We start from the raw sequence: 16,673 nt of genomic DNA on the forward strand, positions 1-16,673 counted from the left end.
ATTTTCTTCTGGAAAGTAGATACATGATACATGAACATGAACAAAAGTATTGAGACACTCATTGTTGAATTAACGTGTTTTAGCTACAACAGTTGCTAACAGGTTTAATCAATCAGTTATATGAAGAAAAATATATGCTTTCAACTTTGCAGCAATGGCTTAGGGAAGGCCCTTTCCTGTTACAACATTACTGTGCCCCAGTACATATCAAGGTCTATAAAGACAAAAGCTTGGTTTAAAGAAACTCAAGTGGCCTGCACAGAGCCCTGACCTCAGCCCCACTGCACAGCTTTGTAATGAACTGGACTATCAATTGAGGCTTTCTTGATAGACAGTGCCCAGTCATACAAATGGTCTTTTAACAATTCTTGTGAGAAGCCTTCTCAGAAAAGTGGCTGTTGGTTTGGCTAAAATAATCACATCACTCTATTTTAATGTCATTTATTTTTAAATGGGATGTCCAACAAGCTCCTGGTCAGGTGTCCAAATACTTTTGGCCATATAGTGTATGATATAATGCAAAACAGTGTTAATAACATGGACTCAGGCACATACAGGTGGCTACAGATATTCATGCACCTGTTTTCTGTTTCCTTGAGTTCATTTTTGTTTAAAAGAGGTAATAATACAATCACAAATATTTAAATAAAATTATGTTATATAGTAAGTATTATTATTAGTTGGTTTGGTTCACATTAATTAAAGAGTTGAGTTCAAGGACTTCATGCAAAGCATCATTAAAGAAACATAATCAGTCACCATCTACCATACATAACACTGTGGAAAGATTCAAGGAATCTCAGTCAGTGTAGGCCATGTGCATATACGTATATCGAGTCCTTAGATGGCATTGCAGGAGATGGCATGATAAATATAGCCACATGGGCTTCTATGACTAAACAGGAAAATCACTAATCACTTACATCACTAACTAACCTCACAAACCTCGTTGGACCACTGGGTTTTAAGTTTACATAACCTGACCCTTTGTCCATAGTGGCATTGCTACCAAAAATAAATACATATAATAATCTATTTAGGTTACTAGCTGACCTGCTAGAGCATTTTAAAGATTGCAGTGTCAGGTTACCAGTCAGCTAGAGATGATTTTACACATGGCAGAGTGCCATATCTTGAATCAGTAGGGCTACTGAGTATCGTGACCTCATGTGTCCTCATGCTTTGATCCTTCTGCACTGTAGATTCCTTACATGGTAAACCTGAGCTCCGTTTTTTGGTCAAGCAGTTGTATGGTAGGATGGACTGCAAAACAATACATTTAAGGACAAAAGAATTCTCACAATCACATGACTAAATTTAAAACATTAATATACTGTATGTAGTAACAATTTATGGTTCACGAGAAGCTTAAAAATCATAAACATGAAATATACAGCAAACAATTTGAGTCTTCTTTAATAAAGAACTATGGTCAAGTTAATTATTAAAATGTTAAGTATTTCTTTTCTTTATTTAAAATTAGGCCAATTACCAGAAATGCAGTTAACGAGACTAGTCTTGATCTTGTCACTGTACACTAATCTTGGTCTCAAGCCTATTTTGTCTTAAGCTTGTCATGGTCTGGACCAAATATGTAAAAACATATGTGTGTCTTCAAATTCTGGCTTAAATCAATCGTATTATTCACATGTACAAACTTAATTTCTAGAGAATTTGGGACATTTTGTATAAGTCAACAAAAACAAGAATTATTGATATTTTACTTCTTTTAAACCTTATAAACTTAAAAAGTACAAAAAAGTGTCTTTAAAGTGAATGTTTTGGCTGACCAATATATTGCCTCAAAAAAATTGGGAATGGGGCAAAATAAGAGGGAAAAGTTCCAATATTCAATTTACACCAATTTGAAACATTTTACAAGCAGGTAAATTGGTAACAGGTGAGGTGATCATGATTAATGTAAAAGGAAGATCCACCAAAGATCCACTAACCACTTTTTGCCAAACTTCATAAAAGAAACATAATCAATCTTTCACCATCTACCGTACACATTATTGTGAAAAGATTCAAAGATCAAAGCAACATCCTTTTCCATTGAGTGCATGTGCTTGACAGGCCTGCCAGCATTAGTGTTGTTGAGTATCTGAAGCCTTGTATCAAGCAAGAATGCGTAAGGTGTTGTAGCATGATGATAAACATGCCCCTCATTTTTAAAAAATGTGTTTAAGATATTAAATTCTAAATTTATTTACAAAATACAATCAAGTTAGTAAAACCAGGGGTTAGTCATGCACGGAGAGTCACACACTGATCCCCATTGTCCCCTGTATCTGTGCATGCATCATCGAACAGCCAGCAGAGGTTGTAATTGCAGCAGTAATGAGGAATCTTCCACAATGAACAATCCCAACTGAATGGGCAGAGCTGAGATTCAAACTTGCAAGTTTGAGAGATGCCACCTGAGCGCCCAGTTATCAATATTTCAAAGTTGGTGTAAATCAATGTGACCCCTTTACCAAACAGCATCTCTGATTATGACCAGACAAAACCAGATACCTATCTCTTTCCCCCACTACTAAAACAAGTGTTTCCTGCTTGCTGACTGCCAATCACCTTTTGCCAAATTAGTGGCCCTGTTTTAAACACTTGGTTGCGGAAGAGTTGTGCAGTTTTGAGGCCTTGGCTTCAGGTGCATCATGTATGGTGACAAGGACCAGAGGGCTAGTTAATAAAAAGATCAAGCTACAAATCAAGACTTAAATACTAAAATCCCAATAAAATTGACCAATAAAAAAGCCAGACAATTATTAGGATGGCAGGAGGAAATAAAAGTGTTTTAAATTGCCTATAAATAGGTCCTGATATTGATCATAGGGGACCTATTTCACCTTGCACCCAGTGTTAATACAAGTAAAAACTGCAAATTATTACAACCAAATAGACAGTTTATTTTTTAAAGCGTCGTCTATACACATATCTCTAATCCAACATCTGAGGAAGCATACGGGTGATTACAGCATTTCTATTTACAACCCCATTTCAAGAAAAATTTATTTTGTAAACATTTGAACAATTGACATTTTGTAAAATGCAATAAAATGAAGAATCTGCCATTTGTTAATTCTCTGGAATCTTTATTTAACAAACAAAAGTGAGCTCATGATTGGGTATAAAAGGAGGATCCACCAAGGGATCAAGCAACTATGGGTCGTGGCTCACCGCTGTGTCCCAACTTCATGACAGAATTGTCAATCTGTTTAAAACAAACATTTCTCAGCATATTTAGCTCTTTTACCATCTACATTTCATAATATTGTGAAAATATTAGGGAAATCTGGAGACATCTCAGTCTGTGTAGGACAAAAATGAAAACCACTACTAAATGTACATGACCTCTAAGCCCTCAGACAACACTGCGTGAGAAACCCTCATGCTACTATGATAAATATAGCCACATGGGCTCTGGAGTACTTTGTTGTCACATTGAACAGTCTGCCACTGTGTCAAGAAATGCAACCTGAAACTCTAATACACAAAGAGAAAGCTAGACAACAATTCTGTGCAGAAACATCAACAAGTTCTCTGGGCCAGAGCTCATCTTAGATGTACTAAAGACAGTAGAAATGTGCTCTGTGGTCTGATGAGTCCAAGATGAGTTTCAGCTTGTTTTCTGGAAAAAGAGCATTGAGTTGTCTGTGACAAATACGAAAGGATCATGTTATCATTGAACACTGCAACACTGCATATGTGTAAAGGTACCATTGATGTGAAGATGTATATTTCAATTTTAAAAAGAAGTGCTGCTATCAAAGCAATGCCATTTCCTGGGAGGTCCATGGTTATTTCAGGAAGATGAAGCCAGTCCTCATTCTGTATGTGCTACAACAGCGAGCCTTCATAGACACAGAGTGCATGTGTTTGACTGTCTTGCCTGCAGTCCAGATCTGTCTCATATTAAAAATATGTTGCAGCATAACCAGAAGAACCAGGTGATGGTGACCACAGACTGTTAAGCAATTGAATCTTGTATCAAACAAGAATGACCAAAAATTCCACTAGCAAAACTGAATTAATTAAGTGTCCTCAATTCCCAAACCATTAATAGAAAAGGTGCTGGAACAAAGGGACATGCCCCTGTCCCAACTTTTTACAAATGTGTTGCAGGCATCAAATTATAAATGTGTTTATATTTACAAAATGCAATGAAGTTGATCAGTCAAAGCATTGGAATTGTTTCTTTCAATGTTCATCTGTTCAAACTGTTTATCAGTTAAATAAAAATTCAAGATAATAAACAAATCACAGATTCTTTTTTTATTGTCTTTTACAAAATGTCCCAACTTTTCTGGAAAGGGGGTTTGTACAGTATAAAAGCTCCTGGTAAAATGACTTAACATGACATGATAAACACACACAAACACTTACTCAAAGCATAATTTACAAAATAATACTGTGGAACTTATTGTCACACACAGTCCTGTAAAAAACAGTAGTATTCAAACAGCAGGGCAGGATCCCTTGGTAAAATTTCAATTTTGTGTACATTGTTAACATTATGAATATTATTATTTATGGACAGGTCCAAGCCTGTTTGAATACCACTGCTCTAAAATATCCAGGAAATAAGACTATTGCATTTGAAACAAGAGGGGTCAGAGCAGTTAAAGACAGGGTAACAATCCTTCATGGAAATTTGGACTTTACAAAAATGAACTCACAATTAACAAAATAAATAAATAAAATAAATAACATCCATGGACATTATAAAAGAAAACAGCAAGAAATGTAACAGGTGGCACAGAGTGGCGACTGCAGTATTTCCAGCTTTGTTCATGTAAGGGAGCAGTGAAATACATTAAAGCATTACAAGAGCACAAACTCTACATACATGCTGAAATAATCCGAGCAGAATTTAAAGATGATTTACGCTGACATGCCTAATGTGTTGTGCTTAAATTTACATATTAAGACAGAGAAATTTATCATTTGAAATTTCTTGGCAAATTACAAACTACACTGTCCTTTATTTTATATAAAACAGCACAATTCAACGTGTATATGTCAACACTTTCTTAGCATTCTAAAAAGGGGAAAATATTCAAGTTATAAACCAGTTTGAAGCAAGAACGACTATTTTTAGTAGTAAAATCCTATTAATTAAATTTATATGTCTAGACCAATCTAAAAAACACTTTTAAACACTGAAGTCAATCTTAAATCGAAATTCTATAAGTGAAGCCAGGTCAGTTTAGCTGAATTATATTTAACTAATTAAACTATTGGGTTATTACTGAAAAATCTAACTGTTATACAATGATTAAATACTATTATTTTTATATTGTTTATATATTGTAGTTGTTATAAATACATTGTTATTGCATATTGTTATAAATTGTTATTTATTGATTAAAAGTTATAACCCAGTTTGAAGCAAGAGAGCCCATTTTCAGTAGATTTTCAAGTAATAAAAAACATTTTTTAAAATACTGGAGTCAATCTTAAATCAAAATTATTTTAGTGAAGAAAGATCAGTTTAGCCAAGTTATTCAGTAGCAATAACTGATTTAACTCATTATTTAATCAATTAAACTATTGGGTTATTACTGAAAATGTAAACTGTTATATATTAATTAAATACTATTAATTGATTTATATATTGTTATATATTGTTGTTGTTATAAATACATTGTTATAAGTGCATTATTATATATTGGTATATAATGTATTATATCAATTAAAAGTTATAACCCAGTTTAAAGGAGAGAGGAGTGAGTTTGTACATAAATAAGTAATTTAACTAATTATTTAATTAATTAGGCTATTTTGTTAACTATTTAATCGATATATAACAGCTTAATTTTCTACCTATCCAATATATAATGTTAAATTATCATGCGTTTTTTCTCTCATGTGGTTGGAAGCTCAATTATTCCCGGATAACTTACTTTCATTTAATCTATTCAGGAGTTGCTTCACTGGATTATTTTTTTTTTTTGACAAGAAGTCAATGCTCATTATGTGCTGTCTCTATTCCAATTTAATACCACAATGTCTACAAAAACAGGATATGAACATAGTAAAAGTATTTGTGATGTTTTCATTTGACACACACTGTAGTACAGCAGTATGTGGTTCAGATTTCTGCACAAATACAAAAGTACTAAATAGATCAAATGAAGAAAATGCCCAGAAATTACAATTGATTGTGCATGTAAACACACTTACCGTTAAAATGTTTATACTAGGGTTTGGTTTTGTTAGTGCCTGCAGTGCCATTGGTATATGATAAGTACAGTATATCATACCTGCACAAAAAGTCCGAACATTGTACCAGTAGTCACAACATATGGGACAACCCACATGACTACAAAACATACAAAAAAGCAACAAATAAATTAGTATAATAAGTAAAAAAATACAAACGTAGGTCTTTGTAAACATAGTGTTTTGTTATTAAAATGTAATATTAAAATGTGAAAATGTAACAGCCTTATGGCACAGAGCTTATAGTCAAGCGCAGTGTTGTACAGGTTAGTTTGTGATTACTGAACAACTTGGCAACATTGCTGTGCATAGTTGTCGAGACAAACAAGCTAAAACTTTACTCTAACAGTGTTAATTCTTTAAAGAACTGAAAGCAAAAACTTCATCTGACAATGAATAAAGTACCTGTGATGTATTATTTGGATAGTGGGTCTAACATAATTAAAAAAGTCACCTGTTTGTGACTCCTATTACTGACTTGTACACTGAAAAAAGTCAGAAAGTAACAGGTATACTCTGACAGGTAACCTAGCATGAAATTCAGAGTAAATTGCTTAGCTGTATTAATACAATACTACCCAACAACAAGCTAAGCAATCCTCAGTTTATCACTGGTTAGAAAGATCACAGATAAGTTATGAAATATATGACAAATTTTAAATAAAACAAAATGCTTTTTGCATTCAGTCAGACAATACTAATAAAAATTAACTGTTAAATTAGCAGTAAACAAATCCTTTAGGATTTAATGCATGATTGTTTTTTAAATTTATTTTAAAAGTGCCCAGGTGGCGCAGCAGGATATTCCGCTAGCACACCAGCGCCGAGATCTGGAACGCCATCTAGTGGGCATAATTGTCAGTGCCTGCAGCAGACACGTTTCTGCTAGGGCAGGATGACCGGACTATGTGGGTGGGGTCTTCAAACGCTGTGTAAGGACTCTGATTGGCAGATAGAGATGCGTCTGTGCAGAATGCATGGGTGAAAAAGGGTTCCGCTAAGGGCTGCAATATAGCAGCAATATACCCACCTCGACTGCAATCGGGGATCCCCAGCTGCAGAAGACAAATTGACTATGCTAAATTGGTTGAAAATGAGAGAAAATGCATGAATAAAATAGAAAAATGGCGTGTGGTTTACCATTACGTCAAAAAAGTTTGGATAAGGCTAAATTGTAGCCTACTGTACAACATAAATAAAATTAAATCAGAACAATCCCAATGCAGTAAAATGTGTAAAACATTCATTACCTTATGCAGCAATTACCAAGCTACACTGTTGACAGTGTATGGCCTACAACAAAACACACAGTAGCACAACAAGTAGTTGCTTTCTGGTTTTCTTCCAGGTTTTATCTCTGACCTGCCAAAAAGTAGTCAGTAGTTGGATTGGCTACTCTAAACTGCCCATTGGCATTAGTGAGTAAATGTGTTATACCCTACGTTGGACTGGAGCTTGGCCATGGGAGTGTTCCCATGATAGGCTCCAGACCCAACTCAACCCTGATCACAATAAAGTGTGAATGAATGAATGAATTTTAAAAGCATCTAAGATGCTGATGAAAAGCCATTTAAGTTTTTTTTTTTTTTTTTTACACCACTGCAATGCAGATTGCAATTATTAAAAATAAGATATATTTACTTTAAGGCTTCCACAAATGGCACTGATAAACTACCAGAGTTCAGTGGAGATCAACACAAGCCGTGATACATTTAGCAGAAGACAAATGGATTTGTTAGCAAGGCGAGCAGGAATAAGAAATCCAAAAGTGTCAGTCCAAAAAAAACCTCTTTTATAGTCCGGACATAGTTGGACAGGTGAGTGCAGTAATTCACTGTCCATTATAAAGGACCCCACACAATAGTCCCAGGCACAGATCATTTTATCCAGCAAACACTTCTGTGTGTGCCTCAGGAAGTCTGAGCCTTGTCCTTGACTCTAATTCCATCTCACCATCATCATATTTTCTTTGAGTCTGCAGGTCAAAGATCAGTAACTTTATTCTCCACAGCTGCTGCTATCTGCTGAAGCCTGTAACCCAACTGCATCTTCTGCGCAGTTGAGTCCTCCTCTAGAGCAGAAATTATCTAGTGGAGGTTGGAAAAGAGTAAGATTTCATAGTTAAATAAATATCAGAGTTCTACAGATGTAGAAAAAAGGTATGAAATAAATAACTAATTAATTAAAGAATACCATACCTGATCATAATATTTGTTGATGTACTTGTATAACTCATGTAAGGCCACTAGGTGATTCACCTCACTGGAATAATTCTGCAAGGACACATTTAATAACAGTAAAATGTCAATGGCTATGCTTTTTGAATTGTGGAGGTGGCATTTTTAGGTTAGAGAAGTTAAACAACATTGGCAAACATACTGGGCCAGTTCATCAGACCAAATTAGACCTAGACTAGGGGTCTGCAACATGCAGCTTGAAATTAAAAATAAAAAGTAAAAAAGAATAAAATAATCTTCATTTACAGTAAAATAGAGCTTATAGTCCGGATTTAGCGCCATCTGATTTCCACCTTTTTGGACGGCTCAAAGAAGCTTTAAGGGGAAGAAGATTTTCATGTGAGGATGACGTAAAAGCAGCGGTGCAAAAGTGATGTACAGTGGTACCTTGAAACTCAACGTTAATTGTTTCTGGGAGTAGCGCTAAGTTTTAAGGTATTTTTTCCCATAAGGATATTTGGGAAACCTGTTAATGCATTCCATGGTCCTGTGGAACTTCATATATTTTAGGCAAATGTAAAATAATGGGGCTGTTTTTGACACTGAAATACAATTAAAAAATTGTAAAAAATCAATAAAAAATAAAAATAAAACCTGCTGTTTACCTTTACTACTTTATTGTTTTCTTATGCTTCTTAATTAGTGGAGAGAACTTATGAGCAGTAATAATTAAGAGAGGTTTAGTGTTCCTGTGTCGTTCTTATAATACATTAAATCACATTAAGCTTTTTTTTTTAACTACAACTGTTAGTTTTTTTTAACTAACATTTTATACAAATTTTATATAATTTTATATATATTTTATATAAGCATTTTATACCATCATGTGCACCTTTTATAGAGGTACCATCGAGAGCGTCCTGACCAGCTGCATCACTGTATGGTACGGCACCTGCACCACGTCCTGCCGCAAGACCCTCCAGCGCATAGTGAGAGCAGCCGAGAAGATCATTGGCACCTCTCTCCCCTCCCTCCACGAGCGACACAACACCCGCCTCACCCGTGAAGCCCTCTCCATGGCAGGTGATTCCACCCATCCACTACACAGCTTCTTCAGTCTGCTGCCATCAGGAAGGAGACTGCGCAGTCTCCAGGCCAAGACCAGCCGACTGAGGGACAGCACCATCCACCAGGCTGTCAGAATGCTCAACTCTCTTCCTGTTCTGCCCCCCCTCCCCCTTCTGCCCCCCTGTATTCACTAACTTTGGATCCTGCACACACATCTCAGGAACCTAACCACCCCCCAATCAATACCGAACCTTACATCCCCAGGATCTATTTAATGCGCACTCATCACTTTATGCTGTCTATAGATCATCCAATTTGCACTGCCGTTATAATTGCACTGGTTTTACACAAAGACTTTTAATCTGCATTATGTCACTTTACTGTCTGGCTTGTTAATATTGGGACCTTTATTTTATTTTTTTCACATTTTCATATTTTAGTACTATATTTTTCATACTTTTATGTGTCAGTGTAAATATATTTGCGCTTTAGTGTGTTTATTCTATTTTTATATTCTTCATATATTCTAGGTTTATTGTTTTTTTAATTAATGTTTAGTGTTGCACCACGGGTCTGAGAGTAACACAATTTCAATCCTCTGTATGTCCTGTACATATTGCAGTATTGACAATAAAGCAACTTTGATTCTTTCTTTGATTCTTCTTTAGACTCTCTCGGAAAAGCTGATTCTCACAGAACTTCAACTGTAACACAAGTTTAAAAGTGAAACAGGAGGAAAATACAGCTTAACACAGATACATGTGAAGCTTTCAGAGTGGATTTGAGGGTTATTCCACACAAATGCAGATTCGTCTCATATTCGCACGTTGATGATGTTTTACTGCACCACTCAAGCCGAGCACTGAACAAAGCAGCAGTCACACACGCTGAGTTTAAGGGTACAAATTTCTTGACAAAGGGTGTTGAGTTTCAAGGACTTTGAGTTTAGGGGACGTTGAGTTACAAGGTACCACTTTAATTAGTTTTTTTTATTCTTAATATATAGTTAAAGTGTTTGAAGAATGCTTCGTATGTATCCACCATCCACTGTACATGCAAGGCCACAATCCTCCTTATGAAGTACCTTTTACACGTTTTCCCTCTGCAGTCAGCACACATATGCATTACTTGCAATACATATTTAATAGTCATCTCCACTGCACATTTATTTGTTTTTGGTTACGTAAAGTTTGTCAGTGTACTGTTTATCTCAATTGCACAGTTTTTTACTTAATGTTTTGATAGTGTACTGTCTATGTTTGTACTGTCTATTTATGTCTTTATTTTATGTTAATATATAGTATATCTTCCTATACTTTTACTGATTTAAAATATGCTGACACCTGCACCAAGAGTGTACACCTTGTACAGCTGCTACTTGGTGAATAAAGATTCTGATTCAGATCTATACACAGTACTGTGCAAAAGTTTTACGCAGGTGTGGACAAAATGCTGCAAGTGAGAATTCATTCAAAAATAAAAAAGTTAATAGCTTATTTGTGTCAGTTAACAAAATGCTAAGTGAATAAACAAAAGAGAATCTAAATCAAATGAATATTTGATTGTCTGATCAAACAATTCTTGCACAAAGTCAGGGATTTTTAAGAATTACAGTCAGGTGTATGATTAACCATTTATACCAAACAGGTGATAATGAGCATTTTCATATGTAGGTTGAAACAGTCATTAAATGAAACAGAAACAGTTGTGTAGGAGGCTTAAAACTGGGTGAGGAACAGCCAAACGCTGCTACAAAGGTGAGGTTGTGAAAAACAGTTTTAATGTCACAGGTCATACACCGACGCAGTTGTAGCCTAGCGGTTAAGGTACTGAACTAGTAAGCAGAAGGTCGCTGGTTCAAACACCCACCACTGCCAGATTACCACTGTTGGGCCCTTGAGCAAGGCTTTTAACCCTCAGTCGCTCCGACTGTATACTGTAAGTCGCTTTGGATAAAAGCATCTGCTAAATGCCGAAAATGTAAATGTAAAACTGAGCACAACAAAAATGTCTCATGCTGTTCAAGCTCTTTAGAAGAAGCACGAATAAATAAAAAACCTCTACATTGCTTCTTAATCTCCTCTGACATAATATCTACAGTCTTTTATCTCTCTATATTCTTGTTGCAATTTTCTGATGTCATAAGACCTTACACAACATTTGTTTGCTATTCATGATTGCCAGTGCTTAGTGCTACTCACCCTGGACAGCTCTGCCAGGACAGAGTTCATGTCTTGGTCACTAGTAGAAATGGTCTGCTTTATATCTGCATAATATCTGTCAAATATAAACATGAACACAATTAGCTTAGCACAATTAGCTTAACTAGCTGAGTCAACAGAACTGGGCAAACAATCACCTCTCCACCATCTGTTTGTAGCGTGGGATGTCCCGAGCATACAGCAGTTTGTTGATAGGAGAGTCCTGTACAAGAACAAGCAAATGAGAAACAGAGGTAGATTTTATTTGTCATGTTTAAAAGATACAAGTCTACTATTATGGCAATTTCTACATGGCATAAGTGTTTTTAAACATCTAGCTTTTGTTGCTTTTACAACTCCATTTTAGAAGCTGGGAGAGTATGACAAATAGTTTAGTCTAGTTAACTTCATTTCATTTGTTAATATACTGTACATCAATTCCTGCATTTCAGGCCAGCAACACATTCCAAAAAAATAGATGGTAAAGCATTTATCATTTTGTAATATTGCAATTCCTTCTCACAATACTTAAAAGACATTTTGGCACCAAGGATAACTGGGGATACCCAGTTAAATGACAAAAGGTTATTTTGTCCCATTCTACCTGCAAACACTTCTTAAGGTGTCTAACAGGTGTCAGTACCCAGTAGGCCAGTCCAGTACCCGTACCCTCTTCTTCTGCAGCCATGCCTTTGTAATGTGTGCAGCATGTGGTTTTGCATTGTCTTGTTGAAAAATGCATGGACGTCCCTGGAAAAGATGACGTCTTGAAGGCAGCATGTTGCTCTAAGATCTCAATGTACTTTTCTGCATTAATGCTGCCATCACAGAAGTGTAAATGAGCTTTGCCAAGGGCACTGGCTTTTGGAATTGTTGCTGATAACACTATGGATGGTCCTTTTCGTCTTTGGTCCAGAGCACACAGTGTCCATTTTTTTCCAAAAAAGACCTGGAATGCTGATTCATCTGACCACAATACATGTTTCCACTGTGTGATGGTCCATCCTAGATGCCTCCAAGCCCAGAGTAGTCAACGCCGCTTCTGGGCATGGTTAACATAAGGCTTCTTTTTTGCACAATAAAGTTTTAAGTGGCATTTGTGCATGTAACTCCGTATTGTAGTGCTTGACAAGGGTTTGCCAAAGTAATCCCTTACTCATGTGGTTATATAAGCTTTCGATGAATGACAGTTCTTGATGCAGTGCCATCCATCGGAGATTACTGGTGTTCAGCTTAGCCTCACAGCCTTGACCTTTACACACTGAAGTTCTTCCAGATTCCTTGAATCATTTAATGATATTATGTACTGTAGAGGGAGAGGGTGGCACGGTGGCTTAGTGGGTTGCACTAACGCCTCACAGCAAGAAGGTCCTGGGTTTGATCCCCAGGTGGGGCGGTCTGGGTCCTTTCTGATAAAATAGGGAGGGTTGTACTGTATATGAAGATGTACTGTAGAGGGAGAAATATGCAAATCCCTTCCGATTTTTCTTTGAGGTACATTGTTTTTAAACATTTCAATAATTCTTTCACACATTTGTTGACAAACTGGAGATCCTCAAAAAATACTCCTTTCCTGGCTTTTGTTCCAAATCATAAATCATAATTTTTTTATTATTTGCATTTTCTATACTGTCCCAACTTTTTCTGATTTGGGGTTGTACTTTTAAGGACACCCTTGTGCAACTAAAAACAGATAATAACACACTAAGTACAGCATGGATAGTTGTGTTTTCTAGTCTGTGTCCTGTATTGTACTGTAGGGTAACATGGAAAAGTGGTAATAGCATGTTTGAAACAGGCTCTCAGCTTCCTTTTGCAACTAAACCCATTGCTTTTGACTGTTCATCCTTAATGTGATTGGCTTACCCTGCCAAGTTTGTGTTCAGCAATGGTGCAGGAGTCCATAAATGTCTGCGCAATAACAGACAGCACTGCATCCACATTGTCTGAAGTCTGAACATCAAATATGAAATGTGGATTCTTTAGAATATTGATCCAGAACCTCAGTGGTAGGCTGCAAAACATACACATATACTGATTTAATTGCCAGTTTATAACAACTGATGACACATCATTAGGATTTAAAGCACGTACCTGTTTGTCTTCCAGATGTGGATGGTTTCTGGGTCATTAATATTGTGTTGTGCTGCTTGGTCATCCAGTAGATCAAAGAAATATTTTACAGCCAGAGGAACTGGGTGACTTGTGCTAAGAATCACTGTAAACAAGTCGTCTACAAACTTCTGCAGTGTACCCTGCAATGTAAAGATGGCATGTAAGTGTTAAGTGGTACGTGAAGTGCCTTAAAATGCATTCAGCTACCAAAAGTTACATAGTTAGTACTAAATAACTTCAATTAGTTTTATGTATTTATTAATTTTGCTATTTTATTTTTGCATTTTCTCCCCTTTTCTCCCAATTTAGTGTTTGCCTTCCGATGCTGCAGACCCAATCGCTCCCCAGGAGGTGATATTTGCCTGACACACGCTCCCTCCAATACGTGGTAGGTCCACCAACCCTTTCTTATTTGCCCATACTTTGAGTGTGAAACTGACCTCACATGCATATCCACCAAAGATCACGCACTGATCTCCACGTTCCTCCACTTCTGTACAGGCGCCTCGGGCTACTAACCAGGGTGCTTACACAGCATCGAAGACCCCATCCCCTTTTCCCATCCCCAGTCTGGTCTTTTCCCACCCAGCAGACTTTAGTGGCCAATTTTGACTGCTGCAGACACTTGCCAATTATGCATGAAAGAGGGCTCCCAGCCAATCAGTACCAGGGCTGAGATTCGAACTGGGCTGGTGCACTAATGGAATATCTTACGGCACCACCTGGGTGCCTATTATTATTATTTGTATTTTATTTTTAACCTCAGTGTTGTAATTTGGGTCAATCTGCTTCAACCTTTGGCACAGGAAAATAAGTTTTTGTTCAAGATGTCAATGTAGCATTTATCATTAATTTTCCTATCAATCTTGGCCAGACAAACTGTACCATCAATTTATCTTATAATTAACTACAGGTTTTTTAACTCCAGTCCCATATGCCCAGGGTATTTCATAAGAAAACTGAGTTGGAATACCCTGCTCTAATTAAAATTAACTCAATTATAAATACTTATGTACTATTTAAACTGCCCTGTGCCATAGTCTAAACTTTTTGTCAGGTCTATATGAGTAGAAAATGTAGCAGTACCAATGCAGCGTTCATCATTAATTTTCCTATCAATCTTGGCCAGACAACCAGTCCCCAATGGCAAAACGCATCCACAAGATGATACCATCACCATATATTGAAGAGGTTACCTTACTGACTTCCTTGTTATGTTTATGCCACACACACACACACCACAAGGTGTAACACCTTGAATATTGATTAATCCATGAGCATCTCTATTAGCTGCAGTCACTGTCTGCTTAAGCTCAGTCAAGAATCCCAAGAATTCCTACAATCATTGCTCCCAATAGACGCAGCCAATTATGTCTGGGTAGGCACCCAGTTGTTCGCTAACACAGCTGAGATTCAAACTCTGATTGCTCAGCTAACACTTTAGACCTTTGGAGACTTTTATTCATTCATTTAATTACAACTTTTTGGTTATGTACAACAGAATTTGAGTGTCTCTTTGAGTATTACTTTCATAGACAGCAGGCGAGTGAGGTAGATCTCTGGTATAGCCTTGGCTCTTTCTCGCTCTCGAACACTCTCTCGCCTGTGTTTGGAAAACTCTGGCTCCTCACTGGATTTCACCAGGTGCCACAGTCTCATACCTTCATCCTCTCCCTCTTCCAACATTGGAGTCTCTATAAGAGGGCGATACAGGAACAGAGAGCCTGACCTGGTAATGTAGTAATATTCATGTCAAGCTGAATTAAGTGCAGCATGCTGTAAAACTTACTTTCTCCTGGTATGTAATCTTGGTTGTCGTGTTGGATTTGTTTGCACTGACGTGACACCAGTGTTACTGTGGCACCGTCAGGAACCTGTTGGAGCAAATAGACACTTAGTAAGAAGAATTAAAAAAGGAAGAAACATAACACTACTGTTTTATTATTAGTAAATGGCTTTTTGCAGTAGCACATCTGGTCAAAATATTGCTTTTATCCTTTTTCTATCCTGTTTTTTAATGTTTCTTCTTTTCTTTTTTATTAGCACTTTCAATTTACCTTTTAATGCCATATTTTACTTTCATCTTTTAATGCCATGTTTTACTTTGGCTTTAAAATACACCTTAGATCAGCTATTACTACGACAAGTCCAGGGCTTTAGTCCTAGCAGTTGTCCTCCAACATGGTCAGTTTTCTCCCACAGGGAGACAGTTTTACAGATTATCTGTGAGAGACAGGGTCCAACAAGGGTATTTTGGTGATGGGGTTAAATCCTCAGTCATAACTCAAATACAGGTTATCCATGAGAATATAGGGTCTCACAAAGGTATTTCTATGTATGGGGTAAAATCCCTCAGTCATAACTCAAATACAGGTCATCCGTGAGGATACAGGGTCAATTGGAGGTATTTTTGTGTATGGGGTTAAATCCCCAAATCATAACTCAAATACAGGTAATTCGTGAGAATACATGGTCTCATTGAGGTATTTCTGTCTATGGGGTTAAACTCCTCAATTATAACTCAAATACAGGTCATCTGTGAGGATATGGGGTCTCACTGAGGTATTTTTGTGTATAGGGTTAAACGCCCCAATCATAACTCAAATACAGGTAATCCATGAGGATATAGGGTCTCATTGAGGTATTTCTGTGTATGGGGTTAAATTCCCCAACAGCATACAGGAAACAGAACAGCTTAAAATAAAGTCCTGCTTTTCTCCAGCACAGCGACATTTTTCCAAACAGCAAGATTATCTTAAAATCACAGGGCGTCAGTGACTTGCTGATTTCTAGTGTATTTACATTTACATTTTTGGCATTTAGCAGACGCTTTTGTCCAAAGCGACTTACAGTTGTGACAGTATACAATCAAGGGGTTAAGGGCCTT

At 36.7% G+C, this 16,673-nt stretch overlaps 1 protein-coding gene across 1 annotated transcript in view; it reads right to left on the reverse strand.

Annotated features, from left to right (window-relative positions):
* Positions 1 to 8,028: 8,028 nt before the first annotated feature.
* The window catches only part of plxnb1a (plexin b1a), a 111,668-nt gene continuing 103,023 nt past the window's right edge, over positions 8,029 to 16,673 (reverse strand). Inside the window, exons 29-36 of the mRNA XM_063016180.1 lie at positions 15,576 to 15,660; positions 15,314 to 15,480; positions 13,766 to 13,926; positions 13,538 to 13,685; positions 11,830 to 11,894; positions 11,672 to 11,747; positions 8,424 to 8,498; positions 8,029 to 8,312 (exon numbers count right to left, since the gene is read on the reverse strand). Of these exons, the coding sequence (XP_062872250.1) occupies positions 8,208 to 8,312; positions 8,424 to 8,498; positions 11,672 to 11,747; positions 11,830 to 11,894; positions 13,538 to 13,685; positions 13,766 to 13,926; positions 15,314 to 15,480; positions 15,576 to 15,660 (882 nt within the window). The 3' untranslated portion in view covers positions 8,029 to 8,207. The remainder of the gene's footprint in view (positions 8,313 to 8,423; positions 8,499 to 11,671; positions 11,748 to 11,829; positions 11,895 to 13,537; positions 13,686 to 13,765; positions 13,927 to 15,313; positions 15,481 to 15,575; positions 15,661 to 16,673) is intronic.

The sequence above is a fragment of the Trichomycterus rosablanca genome, chromosome 19 (genome assembly GCF_030014385.1).
Source record: "Trichomycterus rosablanca isolate fTriRos1 chromosome 19, fTriRos1.hap1, whole genome shotgun sequence".
NCBI classification, from domain to species: Eukaryota; Metazoa; Chordata; class Actinopteri; order Siluriformes; family Trichomycteridae; genus Trichomycterus; species Trichomycterus rosablanca.